The following is a 17,076-nucleotide window of genomic DNA, read 5'->3' as shown; positions in this document are numbered from 1 at the left end:
CCATCACCAGGGGCAGCAGCTCCCCCAGTTATGATGTAGGGTGTGTCCCTCCCTGGGCCCATCACCAGGGGCAGCAGCTCCCCCAGTTATGATGGAGGGTGTGTCCCTCCCTGGGCCCATCACCAGGGGCAGCAGCTTCCCCAGATATGATGGAGGGTGTATCCCTCCCTGGGCCCATCACCAGGGGCAGCAGCTTCCCTAGTTATGATGTAGGGTGTGTCCCTCCCAGGGCCCATCACCAGGGGCAGCAGCTTCCCTAGTTATGATGTAGGGTGTATCCCTCCCTGGGCCCATCACCAGGGGCAGCAGCTTCCCTAGTTATGATGTAGGGTGTGACCTTCACTGGGCCCATCACCAGGGGCAGCAGCTCCCCCAGTTATGATGTAGGGTGTGTCCCTCCCTGGGCCCATCACCAGGGGCAGCAGCTCCCCCAGATATGATGTAGGGTGTGACCTTCCCTGGGCCCATCACCAGGGGCAGCAGCTTCCCTAGTTATGATGTAGGGTGTATCCCTCCCTGGGCCCATCACCAGGGGCAGCAGCTTCCCTAGTTATGATGTAGGGTGTGTCCCTCCCTGGGCCCATCACCAGGGGCAGCAGCTCCCCCAGATATGATGTAGGGTGTGACCTTCCCTGGGCCCATCACCAGGGGCAGCTGCTCCCCCAGTTATGATGGAGGGTGTGTCCCTCCCTGGGCCCATCACAGGGGGCAGTAGGCTGCAGGTATGATTTAGGGCTGTGTCCTTTACTGCCTGCAGGATAGGACTGTCCCGTGGGGCTCAACACAGAGGCAGACCTGACCAGAATCCCTCTGACGTCAGCTGGACTGTGTCTTAAAGGAAGCCTCTCTCCTCCACAATGGCCATGCGCCTCCTCAGTACAGACACTCTGGAGGTGTTTTCCACATGACTTAATAGATAAATGTGAGCCCTGTGTTAGTGCACGGTTTGGTTATTTTATGAAAACAGAGCTCTTTTGAATTGTGCCAAAAAATATAGAAAAAGAGACAAAATGGATCATCAGTTTTAACTTTTCTGGGGTTTTCATAGGTTGTATGCGTTCACCACTTGAAGTGCATCTTGCAGTCCACTAGGAAAGTCCTTGACTTGGCATTTTAGGAAAACCTTTTAAAAATCATTCCCCATGAAAGGTGTCAATAAGCTGTATTTTGGCTTCGACAGATTCCTTCATCCTCAGGTTCTTGGAGGTTGATAAAATAATGTAGTTGGCATAATTTTCCAGGCGTCACTTGGCTTAGAGGTACCTCCTATGGTATGGAATCCTCCAGAAGGCTTCCCTGTTCTGTTTTTTCTCTGGCTGTGGCATTTCACAAGGAGACCCCAAGACATGGCCTCCAGGTCGAGTCGGAGGAGTGTGACAGGCCCGGCGTGGGCCCTGTGCTCGGCTCTGCACTGCTCCCTCCCCGTGGACACCCCTTCCTCCTTGCTCCTGAGGACGTCCCTGCAGGGGGACAGAGCGCAGATGACGAGCTGGGGCCCTGGTGCACCGGACAGCGAGGGTTGTGGCGTCCAGGGCTCCTCCACAGGGACAGGCGGCTGAGGAGGGGAGCTAGCAGGTGTGTGGCCTCTGCGGTTGAGGTGTGTGTGTGTGGTACGGGGGGCAGATCAGTCCCCACTCTTCCACCGGGCTCTCTGAGTGCTCTTGGGGTCAGGCCCCCCACCCCCTCTGGAAACTGGAGGTACGTTTCCATGGTGGAGTCTTGCTCCGGCACATAAACTGGGGCGTGCGGGGGGGGGCCTTCCCCAGGCAGCATCCGGACCTCACGGGGGGCTCACAAGGCACTCATGCTCTCCTCCATCTCTGCTCAGCTTCATGGAACAATGCGAGCCATCCGAGACGTGGGCACATCGTCCCTTGTCTGCCGAGTCCCTTCCTCCTCGTGTGCCAGGCCAGCTCCTCCTGCGTCCTGACGTCTGATGCTCCCTGTGTGCCTGTTCTTCCCCTCCTTTCCTCCTCCTGTGCTTCTTACAGCCTTACTCGCCTGAGGCCATCAGCAGGGGTGTGCACAGCCCCCCTCCTTTGCGGCTCGTGCTCTCATCCCCACAGCTAGGCCCAAAGGCACTCGGTGGCTGGGTGCCATCCTGCAGCTCTTGTGCCTTATCTTGTAGCCCTCCCAACCGTCCGGTGCCGAGTGGGTGTTCGGGGGGACCCTTTGGCCAGGGTGGGTGTGTAGTCCGTTTGGAGGACGAGCAGGTCCACGCATGTGAAAGCCCACAGCCGCATACAGGGTCACATCAGAAGGAAATTGCAGACTGGGTGTGGATGAAAGTAAGGCACGCTGTGCTTGGAGCAGTAGCAGCTCGGTGGCTGGGCTTGACGTTGGGGTCACCTGAGGAGAGCACACGACACAGGGCGGTGAGCCCGGATGGCATGGCCATTCAGATGCAAGGGGGTGGACGTGGCGGATTCAGGCAGCCAGTGCACTTGCTTCCGTGACAGCTTGACGCTCGGCCTCTGCTCGTGCATGTGCTCGTGGAATAATAGGCCTTTCAGCTCGGTTCCTGAGGGTCCGTGCTCCCGAGCTCATCTGTTTGCTGCTTCCCACAGTGGGAAGCCATTGGGATATTGAATGGGAGTTGTTCCACACTGAGTCCCCCATGCTGGGGCGCAGGGGGTCCCTCTGGGTGTGGCACTTGGTGACAGGCAGCGGGCAGGTGTGCCAGAGGAGGACCAGGATAGAAGGACGTCACCTGAGGTGGAGCCAGAAGGTCTCAGCGGACCACAGACCCAGTGACCCGTGCTGCTGCCAAGAATCAGTACTCACGTGACAGACCAGGGCTGCAACTCCATTAACACTTGGTCCTTGAACATTTGAGGCTGTCGCACTGCACAGGTGACAACAATCTTAAAGTGCTCCCCAGCAGCTTGTAAGGATGGAAGCTGAGTCTCCGCATGGGTTTTCACGTGTCGAATGTGTCTCTACAGGAATAAAAGGATAGGGGATCCCTGGGTGGCTCAGTGGTTGGGCGTCTGCCTTCAGCCCAGGGTGTGATCCTAGAGTCCCGGGATCGAGTCCCGCGTCGGGCTCCCTGCATGGAGCCTGCTTCTCCCTCTGCCTGTGTCTCTGCCTCTCTCTCATGAATAAATAAGTAAATAAATAAAATCTTAAAAAAAAAAAAAAGGAAGAAAAGCATAGTCATTCATATGGAAGCTGTCCCTTCATGGCCACAATCACGGTGTCAGTCCTTTTACTGCTTTTGTCACGAGGGAAATCACACACTTGCTTCATATACTAGAAGAGTGTAGACACTGGAAGCCCCTCCCGCTGACTCCTGCTCCGTGGACGTGACCGTTCCTTACCCCTTAACCACCTGGAAGGCTGTGTCCTTGCACACCTTACAATGCCTCTACATGTGTGGGTAGACAGATATGCAGACTCACACTCACTCGTGCACCCCTTGAAGGAATAAAATCATCCATGTAGATGTATAGAAAATCACATACGTGATTCATAGCAGGAAAATTCTGAATGATTTGAATTAAGTTGACAGTGTTTCTAGGACGAGACAGATTTGAAGCAAGTGAGAACTTTCCTGGGGTGCTAGGTGCTTGTGCTTCGTGAGCCCCTAAATGCAGGATGTCCCTGGCACACGAGGTGCACAGAGCATCCTGTGTGCACGGAGCAGCTACAGGCTTGTGTTCATTTGCTGCAGGACCCCCATGAGGCTTATGCCGAGTGCAGTTTGAAGAAGACATCAGCAGGTTCTGTGCCACTTACGGGGTCCGTGTGTCTCACTAACACAGAGCCTGGGCATCCCCAGAGGCCCCAGAACACTCTCCCTCTGTCCTGTCCCAGAAGGACGCTGCATGGCTCTGCAGGTGGCTCGTGGGCGAGCATCCGTGATAGTGACGGTCACCAGCGAGCCTTGAGGACCGGCCTGCGTCGGGTCCTCCCTTTTGTCACAGGTGTGTGTGCCTGTCCACCTCTGGTCCCTCATGGCATCTGCATATCACAGACGATGCCATCGGGGCCGGCGGGATTCCCGTCACATGCCCCAAGACGACCAAGGGTGGCGCTCGCACTGCAGAATGCACAGCTCCTGGCCTACGCGCTCCACTGCCCCAACCATGTGGCAGTGGCCTTACAGCCGCGTCACCAGCCGCCATACAGTGAAGTAAAGGTTGTTTTACAACAGATCTGCTGTTGTTTGGGTCGCATTTTTGGATGCCCAAGGCAGGCAGAAGGAGCTGCTGCGGATGGGAGCTGTTTGGCAGGTGCTCACCTTTCTTGTCCCTTAGCACATCCAGGTGCAGACCCTGGAGTCCCAGGTCTGCCTGTCTCTTCGTACCGTCTGCAGATTTAGCCGCCTTCTGTGCCGGCCGGGCCCGTGTCGTCTCACCGAGAGGGTGGCCCGCAGCTTCAGAGAAGCCAAGAGAGCAGTGAGCTCTGGGCCTCGGCCTTGAGGCCCATTAGCGCGCAGCCGGGGTGGAGAAGGTCGGTTCCACGGCTCGGTCTGCGGTGCACTAGACGCACTAGTTGAGGCTGGGTTTTCTAGCGCGCCCACTGCTTGGCTGCCTAAGTGACCCTAAAGAGTTTTGTCTTACTATTCGGAGCTATCATAGAGGCTCCCAAAGATTCACTGAGCTAGCTGCATTTCTTGGGATATTTTTCTCCTGGGCTATAAATAAAAGGCGATTTAAATAGGTATTTTGTACATTGATTTTGTAGTTGCAGATCTCTAGAAGCAGGGACACTACCAGTGATTCACAGTAAATAAAGTTCACACTTTAAGCAGCTTTCCATCAAATAAACAGAGGCGCAGAAGGAAATTTTAACCCACAGTTGTCAGTGTTTTGAAACACGGTTTACCCTTGACCTACGTGGGGCCAGTTAAGGCGCAGCTGTTTTTCTGTAAATGCAGTACAGTACTGTGAATGTATTTTTTATGATTTTATTAATTTTTTAAAAAGATCTTATTTATTCATGAGCGACACGGAGAGAGAGGCAGGGATACAGGCAGAGGGAGAAGCAGGCTCCCTATAAGGAGCCCGATGTGGGACTCAATCCCGGGTCTCCAAGATCATGCCCTGAGCTGAAGGCGGCGCTGAACCGCTGAGCCACCCGGGAGACCCTATGATTTTCTTAATTATTTTTTATTTTCTCCAGCTTACTATGCTGTAAGAACATAGTATATATCACATACAAAATATGTGTTGATTGGCTGTTTCTATCATCGGCAGACTCTGGGTAGTTAATGTTGGGGACAGTCAGAGTTACGGGTGCACTTTTTAACTGTGAGAGGCTTAGCACCCCCACCTCCTTGTTGTCAAATGGTCGACGGTAATTGGACACTCTCTTTAAATAGTAACAAAACAGATGGACGAAAACCTCAAAACTCAGTAACTATTTTTAAAAAGAGTGTCCCGTTTTCTGCAGTTTTTCTGGAATTCGTGCAAACCTAGAAGGCCCGAGTTACTCCAGTCAGGTGAGAAGATACACCAAGAACAGACTGCCAGGTGTTCCCTTGCGTCCTCCCTTCAGCACCGACGGCCAACCACACCCGTTGCGGAGCCTCCGTAATGACCCCTGTCATTGCTAGTGTGAGGACGGGGGCTGCCGAGCATAAAGGATTCTCCTAATACATGCATGTGATCAAAGTGTCCCTCAACTACCCAAGCTGAAAATGGTCATTTCCTGAATGTCCCACATCTCGGAAAATAATGTGCACCTGCTTACAACTCACATACTCTCTGGGTCATGTGAATCTTACTTGACTGATTTTTCTCTGTCCACGCACAGTGTATTGAAGGGGCAATTTAATAAGGAGATTTTCGGCATGTTGGTGTATTGGAGTGATTTAATTTTTATATACACAATTTTTGCCCATTAGGGATTCCTGCAGACTAAATTTCACAAGATGAAGAAAATATTTTGCAGATTCAAAAATTATGCTCCTTTCCAGTTGCACTGAAATGGTGAACCTCTGATGAATAAAATATTCTGTGTGTGGTAAATTATCCAACATCCGTAATGAGATTTAACGACAGCACAGAAATTGAACTTTAGACGTTTATAAACATTAATATACCTGTGTGCTCTGCATTTCCCCACCGGATGCCCCGTTATATTTTACAGGGCGTACGATACGTACGTACTATAGACACTTAACCTCAACATTGTTTGGACAGTTGGCTCTACTAATGCTCCAGTGATCTTAGCATGATTCCCGCCCGAGTCGTTAGTTCAGTGCAAGCTAGAAGACGGCGCTGGGACTGTGGATTCCTTTTCTGAAATGGCAGTTCCCTGGTAAGGTCTCCAGAAGAATCCCTGTGAACTATGATACTTCTCGCTAGCATCCCTTGCTCAGAGGCCAGAGGACTTGGATCTCAATGCCTGGCTCGCCTCCTTCACTATGAAACTTACCTCTCATTTGCGTGTCCTTTCAAGTGGTTTTTCCTCAGGTGCGTGCAGGAGATCTGTTTGCTATGGAGCAGAGATAGGCAAACTTTTTCTGTGTTTTTGGCTTTGTAGACCATGCACGGTGTTCCTGTCAACTGCTTATCTCTACCTTTTGAGCTGAAAGCAGCAGTACGCAGAGATATGAACGAGTGTGGCTGTGCTCCCACAAAGCTTTCTGTGTGGACTCTTGACATTTGAATCTCAAATCTTTTTCATGTGTCACGAAACAGTCTTTTGACTATTTTCCCATTTGAGAATAGGCAGCAGGCTGGATGCATGTTTCAGCAAAGGCAGGATAAAATAGGGCAAAAAGCACTGCAGGGCGGGTTGAAATCTTGGATGCAGGGTAGCTGGAAACCTGGGTTCTCTACCCCATTTTCTGTATCCAAGATGCCATCCTCCCCCACTCTGGGCAGAACACAGTTTTCCTTTTCTGAACTGAACCAGAGAGGCTTCAGATGGCCAATGATAAGACACACGGAGGATGCAGACAACATTGAAGATGAGGGGGACATCTGCCCACTGAGGCCCCTTCAGCTGAACAACCAGCAAGATCCTGGAATGCTCTTCTCCAGAGACGTGAGCCACCTCACAGCAAAGATGCAAACACTAACCTAGCAAAGGCCCCCCAAGGAAAAGGCCTATCTCAGGTGATACCTTTCACTTGTCTAAGGCTCCCAGCTGGGCCCCAACCCAGCACTAGGAGAGAGAGTCCTTCCTTCCTTGTCCAGCTTCTGCGGGCTCCCAGCTTCCCTTGGCTTGTGGCCGCGTCCCTCCCATCTCTGCCTCTGTCTTCACATGGCTTCTTCCCCACATTTCTGCATCTTCTCCTTATAAGGACACCGGTTGTTGTACTTAGGGCTCACCCTGTAAATCGAAGATGACTTCATCTCCTGATTTTCAATCATTTACACCTACAAAGACCCTATTTCCAAATGAGGTCACATTCTGAGGTTCCAGGCAGACATGAATTTGGGGGACAACACTCTTCAACTCTGTACACCCCAGAAACCTGATTGAAGGTTGGCTCCCAATCTGTGTAGGCCTGGTTGGCTTGGGGGCTTCATTGTGGGGTGACAAGGTTGCAAACACGATGTGTGGGAGGGTCAGCTGGGGATTGCGTCTGAGCCATACAACTGAGGGGAACTTTCCTCCTCTGCCAAGTTTAATAACAGAAGGACACTAACTGTACCCAGCATCTTCCAAGACTTGAGGGTGTAGCCTGAGCATAATGTTTTCACGTTTGTGTCTTAGCTCGGGCTGCCATACCAAAATACCGTGGACTGGGCGTCGTAAGTCACAGACATTTATTTCTCACAGTTCTAGAAGCTGGAGGTCCAAGGTGTGGGTGCCAACGTGCTGGGTTCTGGTGAGGTGCGTCTTCCTCTTTCTTTTTTAACTTTAATTTTTTTGTCTTCCTCCCTCTTTTTATAAGAGCACTGATCTCATTAGGGGGCTCCACCTCATGGCCTCACAGAACCCCAGTCACCTCCCCATCTCCAGCACCACCCCTTTGGGGCTTAGGGCTTTAACAGGGGAATTTCATGGGGCGGACTTCAGTCCATAGTAGTGACTTTATCTTGCCTGGAACCATGGGATGAGGATATCCAACCCCATCCCATTTTATAAACGACCCAGCTTTCAGAGTGAAAAAAGTGAAAGACACGCAGGAGCTGGGAGAGCGGGACTCACACCAGGTCCGTGTGACCTCAGACAATGGTTGAGTTACAGAGAAGTAGAGGAGGTGGACATGAAACATTGTCATGAGCACACTGTGACTTGCTGGCATGTGGACCCCTCTCGAGGCTATGAACCCTGGATCAGAGGAACACGGGATTGTTCTTTCTTATTTCTTATTGTACCCTCAGGCCTGCTCTGATGCTGGACTTGTGGGAAGAGCCCAAGTTCCTCTCAGAAGCCAGAGTTTCCAGAACAGAGTCTCTCATGCTAAGGCAGGGCTTCTCAGCCTTAGCAGTGGTGACATTTGGGTCTGCATCATTCTGCTTGTGGGGTGTCCTGTGCATTGTAGGGTGGATAGTGGCCAGCATCCTTGGTCTCCACCTACCAGGTGCCAGGAGCATTCCCTTCCTCAGTTGTCACAACAAAAAAACAAAAAACAAAACAAAACAAAAAAACCTTCCAGACCTTGCCAAATGTCTGTCAGCAGGGGTGGGAGCAAAACTATCCCCCCGACTTGAGGACCAGTGCCTTAAATAAAATGGTAGACCAGGCAATCCTTGTCATGTCCACTTGAATACGGTGTAAGGCTGATGGGGATTTCGGTGCTCCTCAGGTACGTTCACAGGGAAACATCGCTTCTTGGAAGGGGAGCCCGTCACCTGAATTGTCATCACTTAAGAAGAGCGTGTCGTTCAAATCCTGCATCCTGGCACGAGGGTAGAATGTATGGTCCTCTCCATCACTGTCCCCATACTTAGGGCAGAAGGAATTAGAATCCAGCTGTGAAAGGGCCTGGCCTTAGTGTGAGTCCATATGAGTTCATCTCCCCTAGGACTATGAACACTCCTGCGGGGCTTCCATCTCAACGCACTGACTAGAAATCAGTCAAGTGTAAGTCCAGGCACGGCCGACGGTCTCCTCTGAGTGAGCACAGGTGTCAAAATACCCCTGTTGAGAACCATCGCTCCACCGTCTCCCAGGACCTTCCACGCCTAGGGCACTGACCGCCCCTTGCAGGCTCTTTGGGTCTTAGAGTCGGTAGCTAGAGATTCCCAGAGCATCTTCCTCCCAGAATGCAGAGCATCTGTATGGGACCATACGTCCTGAAGCTTAGTGGAGGATCCTTCCTTGTGTCTCCCAGCTTCTGAGGACTCCAGGCATTCATGGACTCGGGGCTGCATCCCTCCATGTTCTGCATCCATGGACACAGGGCCGTCTCCCTCTCTCCTCTTGGCTAATGGGGACACAGTTGCTGTGGTCTGAATGTGTGTGCCCGCCACAAAAATCATAGATTGAGTCCCTAGTTCCCCAGTGTGAAGGTATTAGGAGGTAGGGTTGTCAGGAGGTGTGATCAGGTCATGAGGGTGAAGCCCTGACGAATGGGATTATTGCCCTTATAAGACGGACCCTGTAGCACTAGCCCACCCCTTCCACCATGTGAAGACACAGTGACCTGTTCATCGTGGGCCAAGGGGGCCTCACCAGCTTCAGAATCTGTGGTGCCTTTATCCTGCCTACCAACTTCCAGAACTCGAGAAATAAAAATCTGTTGTCTTTAAGTCACCCGTCCTGGGGGTTGCGTACTAACAGCCCAGACAGATTAAAATGCTAGCCATTGCATTTAAGACCCATCCTAAATCCAGGACGATCGTATTCTTAAGACCCTTCGCCATATCTACAAAGACCTTTGTTTCAAATAAGGTCATTAGACCCAGGGTTAGGACTTGGACATATCTTCTTGGGCGTCACCAGTCAACCCACTACACCTGATCACAGGCCTTTGATCTATCAGATCAAGGTGTTCACCTACATTCCCCGCAGGCAGTTGTGCGACCTTCCAGGAGAGGCTCTTCCCCGCGGATGGGTCGGGTAAAGAAGGGCCATAGCTGTCACCAGAATGCAGGTGTAGGGGGTCTAGGCTGGGCGGAGTCCTACACCCTATATCTGGTCCCAGGACAGCGCTGGTGTCTAACTCTGGGTAGCTGGGTGGTGTTCATCAGCTGACCGCATGGCATGGCCCCAGTGGCACATGCCATTGTCTTCCTAGGCCTAACTCCAGAGACACCTAGACTCTGTGCCCACAGCACAGTTCCTAGGGGCATGCACATCTCTGCAGGAGTTTCCCCTCCGCCCCATTATTAACTCCTCACTATAGGTCTTTGCATTTAGGGTGACGTGCTAAACACAAGGCCTGAGCTAGTGGGATGTCCGCGGATATATCTGCTCAGTGAGTGAATGCCAAAGAAATACCTTAACTCACGTCAGCGCTCCGTCTTTCCTACATTTCTCCTTTTCCAAATCCATTTTAACGGCAGCATCCATGTTCTCTCTCATCCATCTTAGGTCTTTAGGATGAAGTAAGAGGAAAGCATTCTTCCTATCAAGACTGCTGATTCTTCACATTTCTTATTTCTTCCCCTGTAGATGAATATCCTCTGAGAGCTGATTCTTTGTAGCAATACGTATGTCTCTGTGCCCTTCCCTTACACCAACCCAAGCACACCAAGGGCCAGAGGCTGTTAGCGGGATTTCGTTTATATACTTAATTAACCAGCTTCCCTGCAGGACAGAACTCCACTTTCATTTTTAGTCTTTTACTTCTCAGGGGCAGGGACTGAGTAAGAGAAAGGTGGTGTACAGTAGTTAAAGGATACGGGAGTTTTTGTTTTGTTTTTTTGTTTTTGTTTTTGTTTTTTTTTTAAGGAGTCAGCCAGCTATATCTCCAGAGACTCCAATGATTTCTTAGTGATGATATCTTCAAGTTTTGCCTGATGACTAGACAATGGCCAACGTTTATACGGGTCTTACGGTCACGCTGGTCAAGTAGTCACCCAGGTGATTTTACGTGCGTGACCGTGTACTTGCACTCCCCTGGAGCAGCTCCACGAGCAATGCTGATCATTGCGATTTGTTGGGTGATAACATTGAGCATGAAGAGGATGCCTGCTTGCCTAATGTCCCACCCGAGGACTGTGGTCACATCCTTCCCTTGGGTCACGTTCACTCTGGTCTCAACCACGTTCAGGACGCTCAGTATCATTTAAAAACAGTCCTGCAGAACCACTTGTGACCCATTCCCCTATCTGTACACAGATTTTGAGTATGTTCCCTGCCGTAGAGGTTTGTTGCTGTGCACTTGTTTATGCATATTTCTGTACTGTTACATCAGGAACATTAGAAAACATTCCCAGAGCTGGAAATGTTCACGAGATTAGCTAACGTGATAGGAACTGTGTTTGAATTTTTTAAAAAAATGGTGGCACAAAAGAATATTTTCAGCAAAACTGTCTTTTCCTGTGGGTTTTACAGAGAGCAGGGTGTTTAAATGCGGTCCATTTTTTTAAAATGTTGGTTTATTCTAGTGTAATTTAGTAATTTGAAAATCTGGTTTTAAATTCATATCATTTTGAGACCGGGAACATATATAGGGAGAAAGCTCCCTAAAGTGCATGCAGGATACTAGAAGGGAAGGCTGGTGGGTGAAGCAGTCCCACTCAGTGTCAATCACAGAAAGAACGATCAATTACAGTGTGAACAGGAGAATCCTTAACACGAAACAGTCATCACTTAGAGGCCCCAGCGGGGAGACATGTACCCTGCCTCTCCTCCCACAAACCTGCCACCCCTGCAAGTCAGCCCGTGAGAAACCGTCATCATTCTGGACTCTGAATTTTCTCCAGTGCACATTTGTCCACAAAAACATGTCCAACTTCCTCACTTCTCCGTAAAATAATGCCCCCGTCTATTGTTTGTTGGACCTGCCTGTGGATTTGCTGTAGCTCGCTTGTGCTGGATTGTGATTGTCTGCTGTTCCCGGGTGAGCCCATTTTTACTCGTAGAACAAGCGGCAGTTTTTTTGTTTTTTTTTTTTCACGGTTAACAAGACTCACCTTTACTGACTATATCCAGACAAAGTTTTGTTATTGGCTGTATTTTTATTATAAGCGTTCTTTCCTGCCACCCGCCAGTTAAGTAAGGTTTCTAATTGAAATTTAGCTAATTGATTTAATCCATGATATTAATCAATGGTTGTTGCAACCTCATTGAGTGTTTCGGCATCTTCATACTTTCAACTCATGTATTCAAACTGCATGGAAACTGCTGACGTACAAGACTAGCGACGGCTGAAACTGTCTTTAGGTGTGACGGTATTGAGGTGGGATATACGGATCTCTGGTTTTCTTGTCTGCCTTTTGTGCAGCTCTCATATCAGAGAAATACCTGGTCTTGTGAAATGAGCTGGGGCATGTTCCCTCCTGTGTTCTGAAAAGCTTGCTCAGAATTGGTGTTTCTTTCTCAGGTGTGTGCTAAGTTCACCAATGAGGCCATCCAATCCCAGATACGAGAAAGTCTTTTAACTACAAATGCCTTTACTAGGTATAAGGCTGTTGAGGTTATTACTGTCTTCTTGAGTGAGCTTTGTCTCTTTTAAAAAGTCTGTCCATTTGATCTAAGCTGTTGAGTGTATTGGCATAAAGTTGCTCATAGTAGCATCTCTTAATCCTTTTAATGAATTTAAGGACCTGTCGTTATGCCGTCTTTTCGATTACTAGCGCTGTTAAATTTGGATCTTCTTTTTTTTCTTGATCATTTTGGCTAACAATCTGCCAGTTAAATTGAACTTTTCAAAGGACTTGCTTTTGGTTTAATTGATTTTCTGTATTCTCTTTTATGCGATTTCATTTATTTCCCCCCTTATTTTTGTCTTCCCTTTCTTTGCTTTAACTTGATTGTACTTTCATCCTTCACTTTCTCAGGGTGGAAGCTTACATCACTGGTCTTCTTTGTTCGCATCTTTTTTGGCTTAAATTACTGGTTTGTGACCATCTTCTTCTGTAATACAAGTGTTTAGTGCCATCAGTTTTCCTCTAAACACTGTTTTAGCCACATCCCTCAAATTTCGATGTTATCTTTTTGTTCTCCAGAAAATATCATCTAATTGCCCTTTGTGACTTCATCTTTGATTCATATCTGACATAGAAGTGTATTGTTTAATGTCCAAATATTTTTTCCACATACACTTCAGTTATTAATAACTGCTTTAATTCTTTTATGGTCAGGGAACATATTTTGAATGGTTTCAATTACTGTAAATTTTTTTTTTTTTGTAGCTCATGGATTCATGTTCTAGCTTGTTGCGTGTTCCAGGTGCACTTGAAAATAATTTGTATTTTGCTATTTTGGGTGAAGTGTTATATAAATGTCAGTTCAGTTAAGTTGCTTGATAGTGTTTTTGAAGTCTGCTGTATCCTGCTGTCTACTTTTCTATCAGCTAGTGACAGGAGTTTAAATCCTCAGTCTCTGCATCCACTTCTATTAGTTTTTCCTCTATGTGTTTTGAAGCTCTGTTATAAGATACATACACATCTAGAATTATGTCTTGTTGATCAATTGACCTACTTGTCATTATGAAACGTCTCTAGTTATCTCCGAGACTCCTCATCCATTCTTTTATTCTTTTTTTAAAAAATTTTAAAATTTTTATTTATGATAGTCACACAGAGAGCGAGAGAGGCAGAGACATAGGCAGAGGGAGAAGCAGGCTCCATGCACCGGGAGCCTGATGTGGGATTTGATCCCGGGTCTCCAGGATCACACCCTGGGCCAAAGGCAGGCGCTAAACCACTGCGCCACCCAGGGATCCCCTCATCCATTCTTTTAAAGCACACTTGTCTGCTATTAATATAGCGAACCCTACTTTTCATTAATACTTTCAGATATATGGTTCCCAATCTGTTTATTTTTAACCTGTCTGAATATTTTATTTAAAGTGGGTTTTCTATAGATAGTGTGTAATTGGATATCACTTTTGTTTTTGCTTTATTTTTTCCACTCTGGTGGTTTCTAACTTGGGCATATGTATGATGTTTAGAAAGCTGCTAGAAAGTCATGATCTGCTAATTCCTTCCCTCAACCATGTCTCTGTTCATTTGTATTGATTGCTTTTTTTCTCCTGGCCATGTATTGTGTTTGTCTGCTTACGTGTAGGCATGGTAACTCTTTTTTTTTTTTTTTTTTTTAATTAACTTTTATTGGTGTTTAATTTACCAACATACAGAAAAACACCCAGTGCTCATCCCGTCAAGTGTCCACCTCAGTGCCCGTCACCCATTCCCCTCCAACACCCGCCCTCCTCCCCTTCCACCACCCCTAGTTCGTTTCCCCGAGTTAGGAGTCTTTATGTTCTGTCTCCCTTCCTGATATTTCCCAACATTTCTTTTCCCTTCCTTTATATTCCCTTTCACTATTATTCATATTCCCCAAATGAATGAGAACATACACTGTTTGTCCTTCTCCAATTGACTTATTTCACTCAGCATAATACCCTCCAGTTCCATCCACGTTGAAGCAAATGGTGGGTATTTGTCGTTTCTAATTGCTGAGTAATATTCCATTGTATACATAAACCACATCTTCTTTATCCATTCATCTTTCGATGGACACCGAGGCTCCTTCCACAGTTTGGCTATTGTGGCCATTGCTGATAGAAACATCGGGGTGCAGGTGTCCCGACGTTTCATTGCATCTGACTCTTTGGGGTAAATCCCCAACAGTGCAATTGCTGGGTCGTAGGGCAGGTCTATTTTTAACTCTTTGAGGAACCTCCACACAGTTTTCCAGAGTGGCTGCACCAGTTCACATTCCCACCAACAGTGTAAGAGGGTTCCCTTTTCTCCGCATCCTCTCCAACATTTGTTGTTTAGGCATGGTAACTCTTGATTGGGTGTCAGACGTTACGAATTTCACATCCTGCGGAGTGCTAGAGTGTGCTTTCCTTTTAAAAAAGTTTTAACGTTGTCCTGACGCAGAGTTCAGATCCACACCTTCCTTTGAACATCTCAGGACTCTTTCTGTTAAAGCTCACGCACTCCAGTGTCTGTTGTCTTCGTGAACAGCTGAAGGTGTTTGAAAACAGGGGGTGTGTCCGTCTTTTCTGGAGCAATTAAGAAACTAGGGACATCGCCTCATGCAGTTACCAAAACAGTCTTGGTTATATGATTATTCACAGGAGTATTTTCGATAACGTGTGTGGATTTAGACGTTACTGTCATGCTCGGCACAGGTTTCAAGGTGGGGGGTCCTGTTGTTTTCGACACGTTTCTGATAACCAGCCGTCTCCCAGTCGGCTCTGAATAATGATGTTCGCCTGCCTGTTCCCTGACTTAATCCTTACAGTTACCCAGAGTGTGGGGAACGTTCCGTCCAGGTGATGCGTTGCTGCTGTTGCTCAGCTGCATTCAGCAAGTCTGTTTTGTTCTCTGTTCCCTTCTCAGGTAGCCCTGCAAGCTCTCCCTTCAGCTCTGGCCTTTGTCCTCAGCCTGTGGTAGAAGCCCTTTCAGGATTTCCTCTCCCCGGCAGTGTGACGAATGACTGAATTGCTTTCCGTTAGAATGGCCGGTTTTCTCAGAAAACACTCATGGCATGATCATTGCATATTCATTGCTCCAGGAAAGAAACAAAACATGGTCCACCAAGTGCAGAGGCACCTCCCTGGGCTCAGTCTGCCTGGTTTCCACGTCTCAGCAAAAGAGGACCAGCAAACAAAGCCCTGTTTCTTTCCAGTAAAATTGCCTCCTGTTACTTTGGGAAATGCTGTAGCGAACCCTGAATTGCTTTTTGAGTTTTGTTTTGAGTAGGTGTGTTGCAGAGCCCTGAGCCCCTCCCCCTGCAGCCCGTTCAGGAAATCTGTGTCAGATCACGTCATTCCTGAGAACAGGTGGCAAAGAGTCCAGGTCACAGAGCTAGCACAGCGTCCGCAGGGAGCCTTGTGGCCCTCCACCTCTTCCACCTCCTCTACCTCCTCCACCTCCTCCACCTCACTCAAGGCTTTCCCTTCTCCTCCCCAGGAGTAGAAAAATTGATCCACCACCTGAGAGAGCATGGCGTGCCCTTGGCCGTTGCCACCAGCTCCAGCTTACTGTCGTTCGAGATGAAGACCAGCAGACACAAGGAATTCTTCAGCTTGTTTGACCACATCGTTCTGGGGGATGACCCCGAAGTGAAGAATGGGAAACCGGATCCCGACATATTTCTCGCTTGTGCCAAGAGATTTTCTCCTCCTCCTCCCATGGAGAAGGTAAGCCTTTCTTCAGTGGTGAGAAGTGGCCCCAGCGGCCCTGTTGCCCAGCACACCACCGAGGTGGGGTTTGCCCACTACCAGAGGGCCTTGTGTTCACTGTCGGAGGGTCACTGTGCAGAACTCCAAATGCTTGGCGAGAAGGGCAGTGGGGTGGCCAGGGGATGGTAAGGTCACATCAGTTCGTGGGGGAGCATGTCTCCCCGCGTCACCAGGTCAGTGATCTGGGATGCACGGACGTGATCACAGAAGCTTATCTTTGGTAGAACACTGCCCAATGAATGGTTTGCAAGGAAGGGTGGCAGGACATCATCCTTGTTTGGAATGAGCAGACTTCAAGGAGCATATGGATTACAACACACATGTAAATCATCAAGACCCACTGTGCTCTCCCCAAATGCTTGTTGAGGGCTATTTCGTTACTGCCAGGATTTTGCTCATAGTGACCACTGGTTTTATCATGACGTTTCCAGGCGTCTGTTTTTCTGCAGGATGGGGGCACTCGTAGACTTTGTCCTCCAGTGTCCTTTCTCCAGCCTCTGTGCAATACTTCATTACACAGAGTCCACACTGGAGATGAAGCAGAGAGTTTCAGTGACGTGGAACCTCGTTTAGAGCTGGTGGATAGTGTTTACCCAGCTTTGCTTCAGATTCTCCTCTCTGCACTGATACTGTTAGGATGGATACTTAGCCTCCACTGTGTGCTTATGCAAATTCCAGAGCAAGAGGGAGATGGTCTTCGGTGGTGGTGGTGGGGTGCTGAGGTCTGTGTGTTGTGCAGATTCCAGAACCTCAGGGAGATGGTCCTGAGAGGGGCGGGCTGAGGTCTGACTGTGTGCCTGAGCACATTGCAGAACTCCATGGGGCCTTAGTTGACAGGGTGTTCCTGTGGGTGATGT

At 48.8% G+C, this 17,076-nt stretch overlaps 1 protein-coding gene across 1 annotated transcript in view; it reads left to right on the top strand.

Annotated features, from left to right (window-relative positions):
• LOC121482967 (pseudouridine 5'-phosphatase) overlaps positions 1–17,076 on the top strand; it is an 83,263-nt gene that overhangs the window by 44,793 nt on the left and 21,394 nt on the right. The window contains exon 3 of the mRNA XM_041741141.1: positions 15,948–16,177. Coding sequence (XP_041597075.1) covers positions 15,948–16,177 — 230 coding nt within the window. The remainder of the gene's footprint in view (positions 1–15,947; positions 16,178–17,076) is intronic.

The sequence above is a fragment of the Vulpes lagopus genome, chromosome X, assembly GCF_018345385.1.
Source record: "Vulpes lagopus strain Blue_001 chromosome X, ASM1834538v1, whole genome shotgun sequence".
NCBI classification, from domain to species: domain Eukaryota; kingdom Metazoa; phylum Chordata; class Mammalia; order Carnivora; family Canidae; genus Vulpes; species Vulpes lagopus.
Note: the sequence above shows the minus strand (reverse complement) of the source record. Positions and strands in the feature narration are given on the sequence as shown.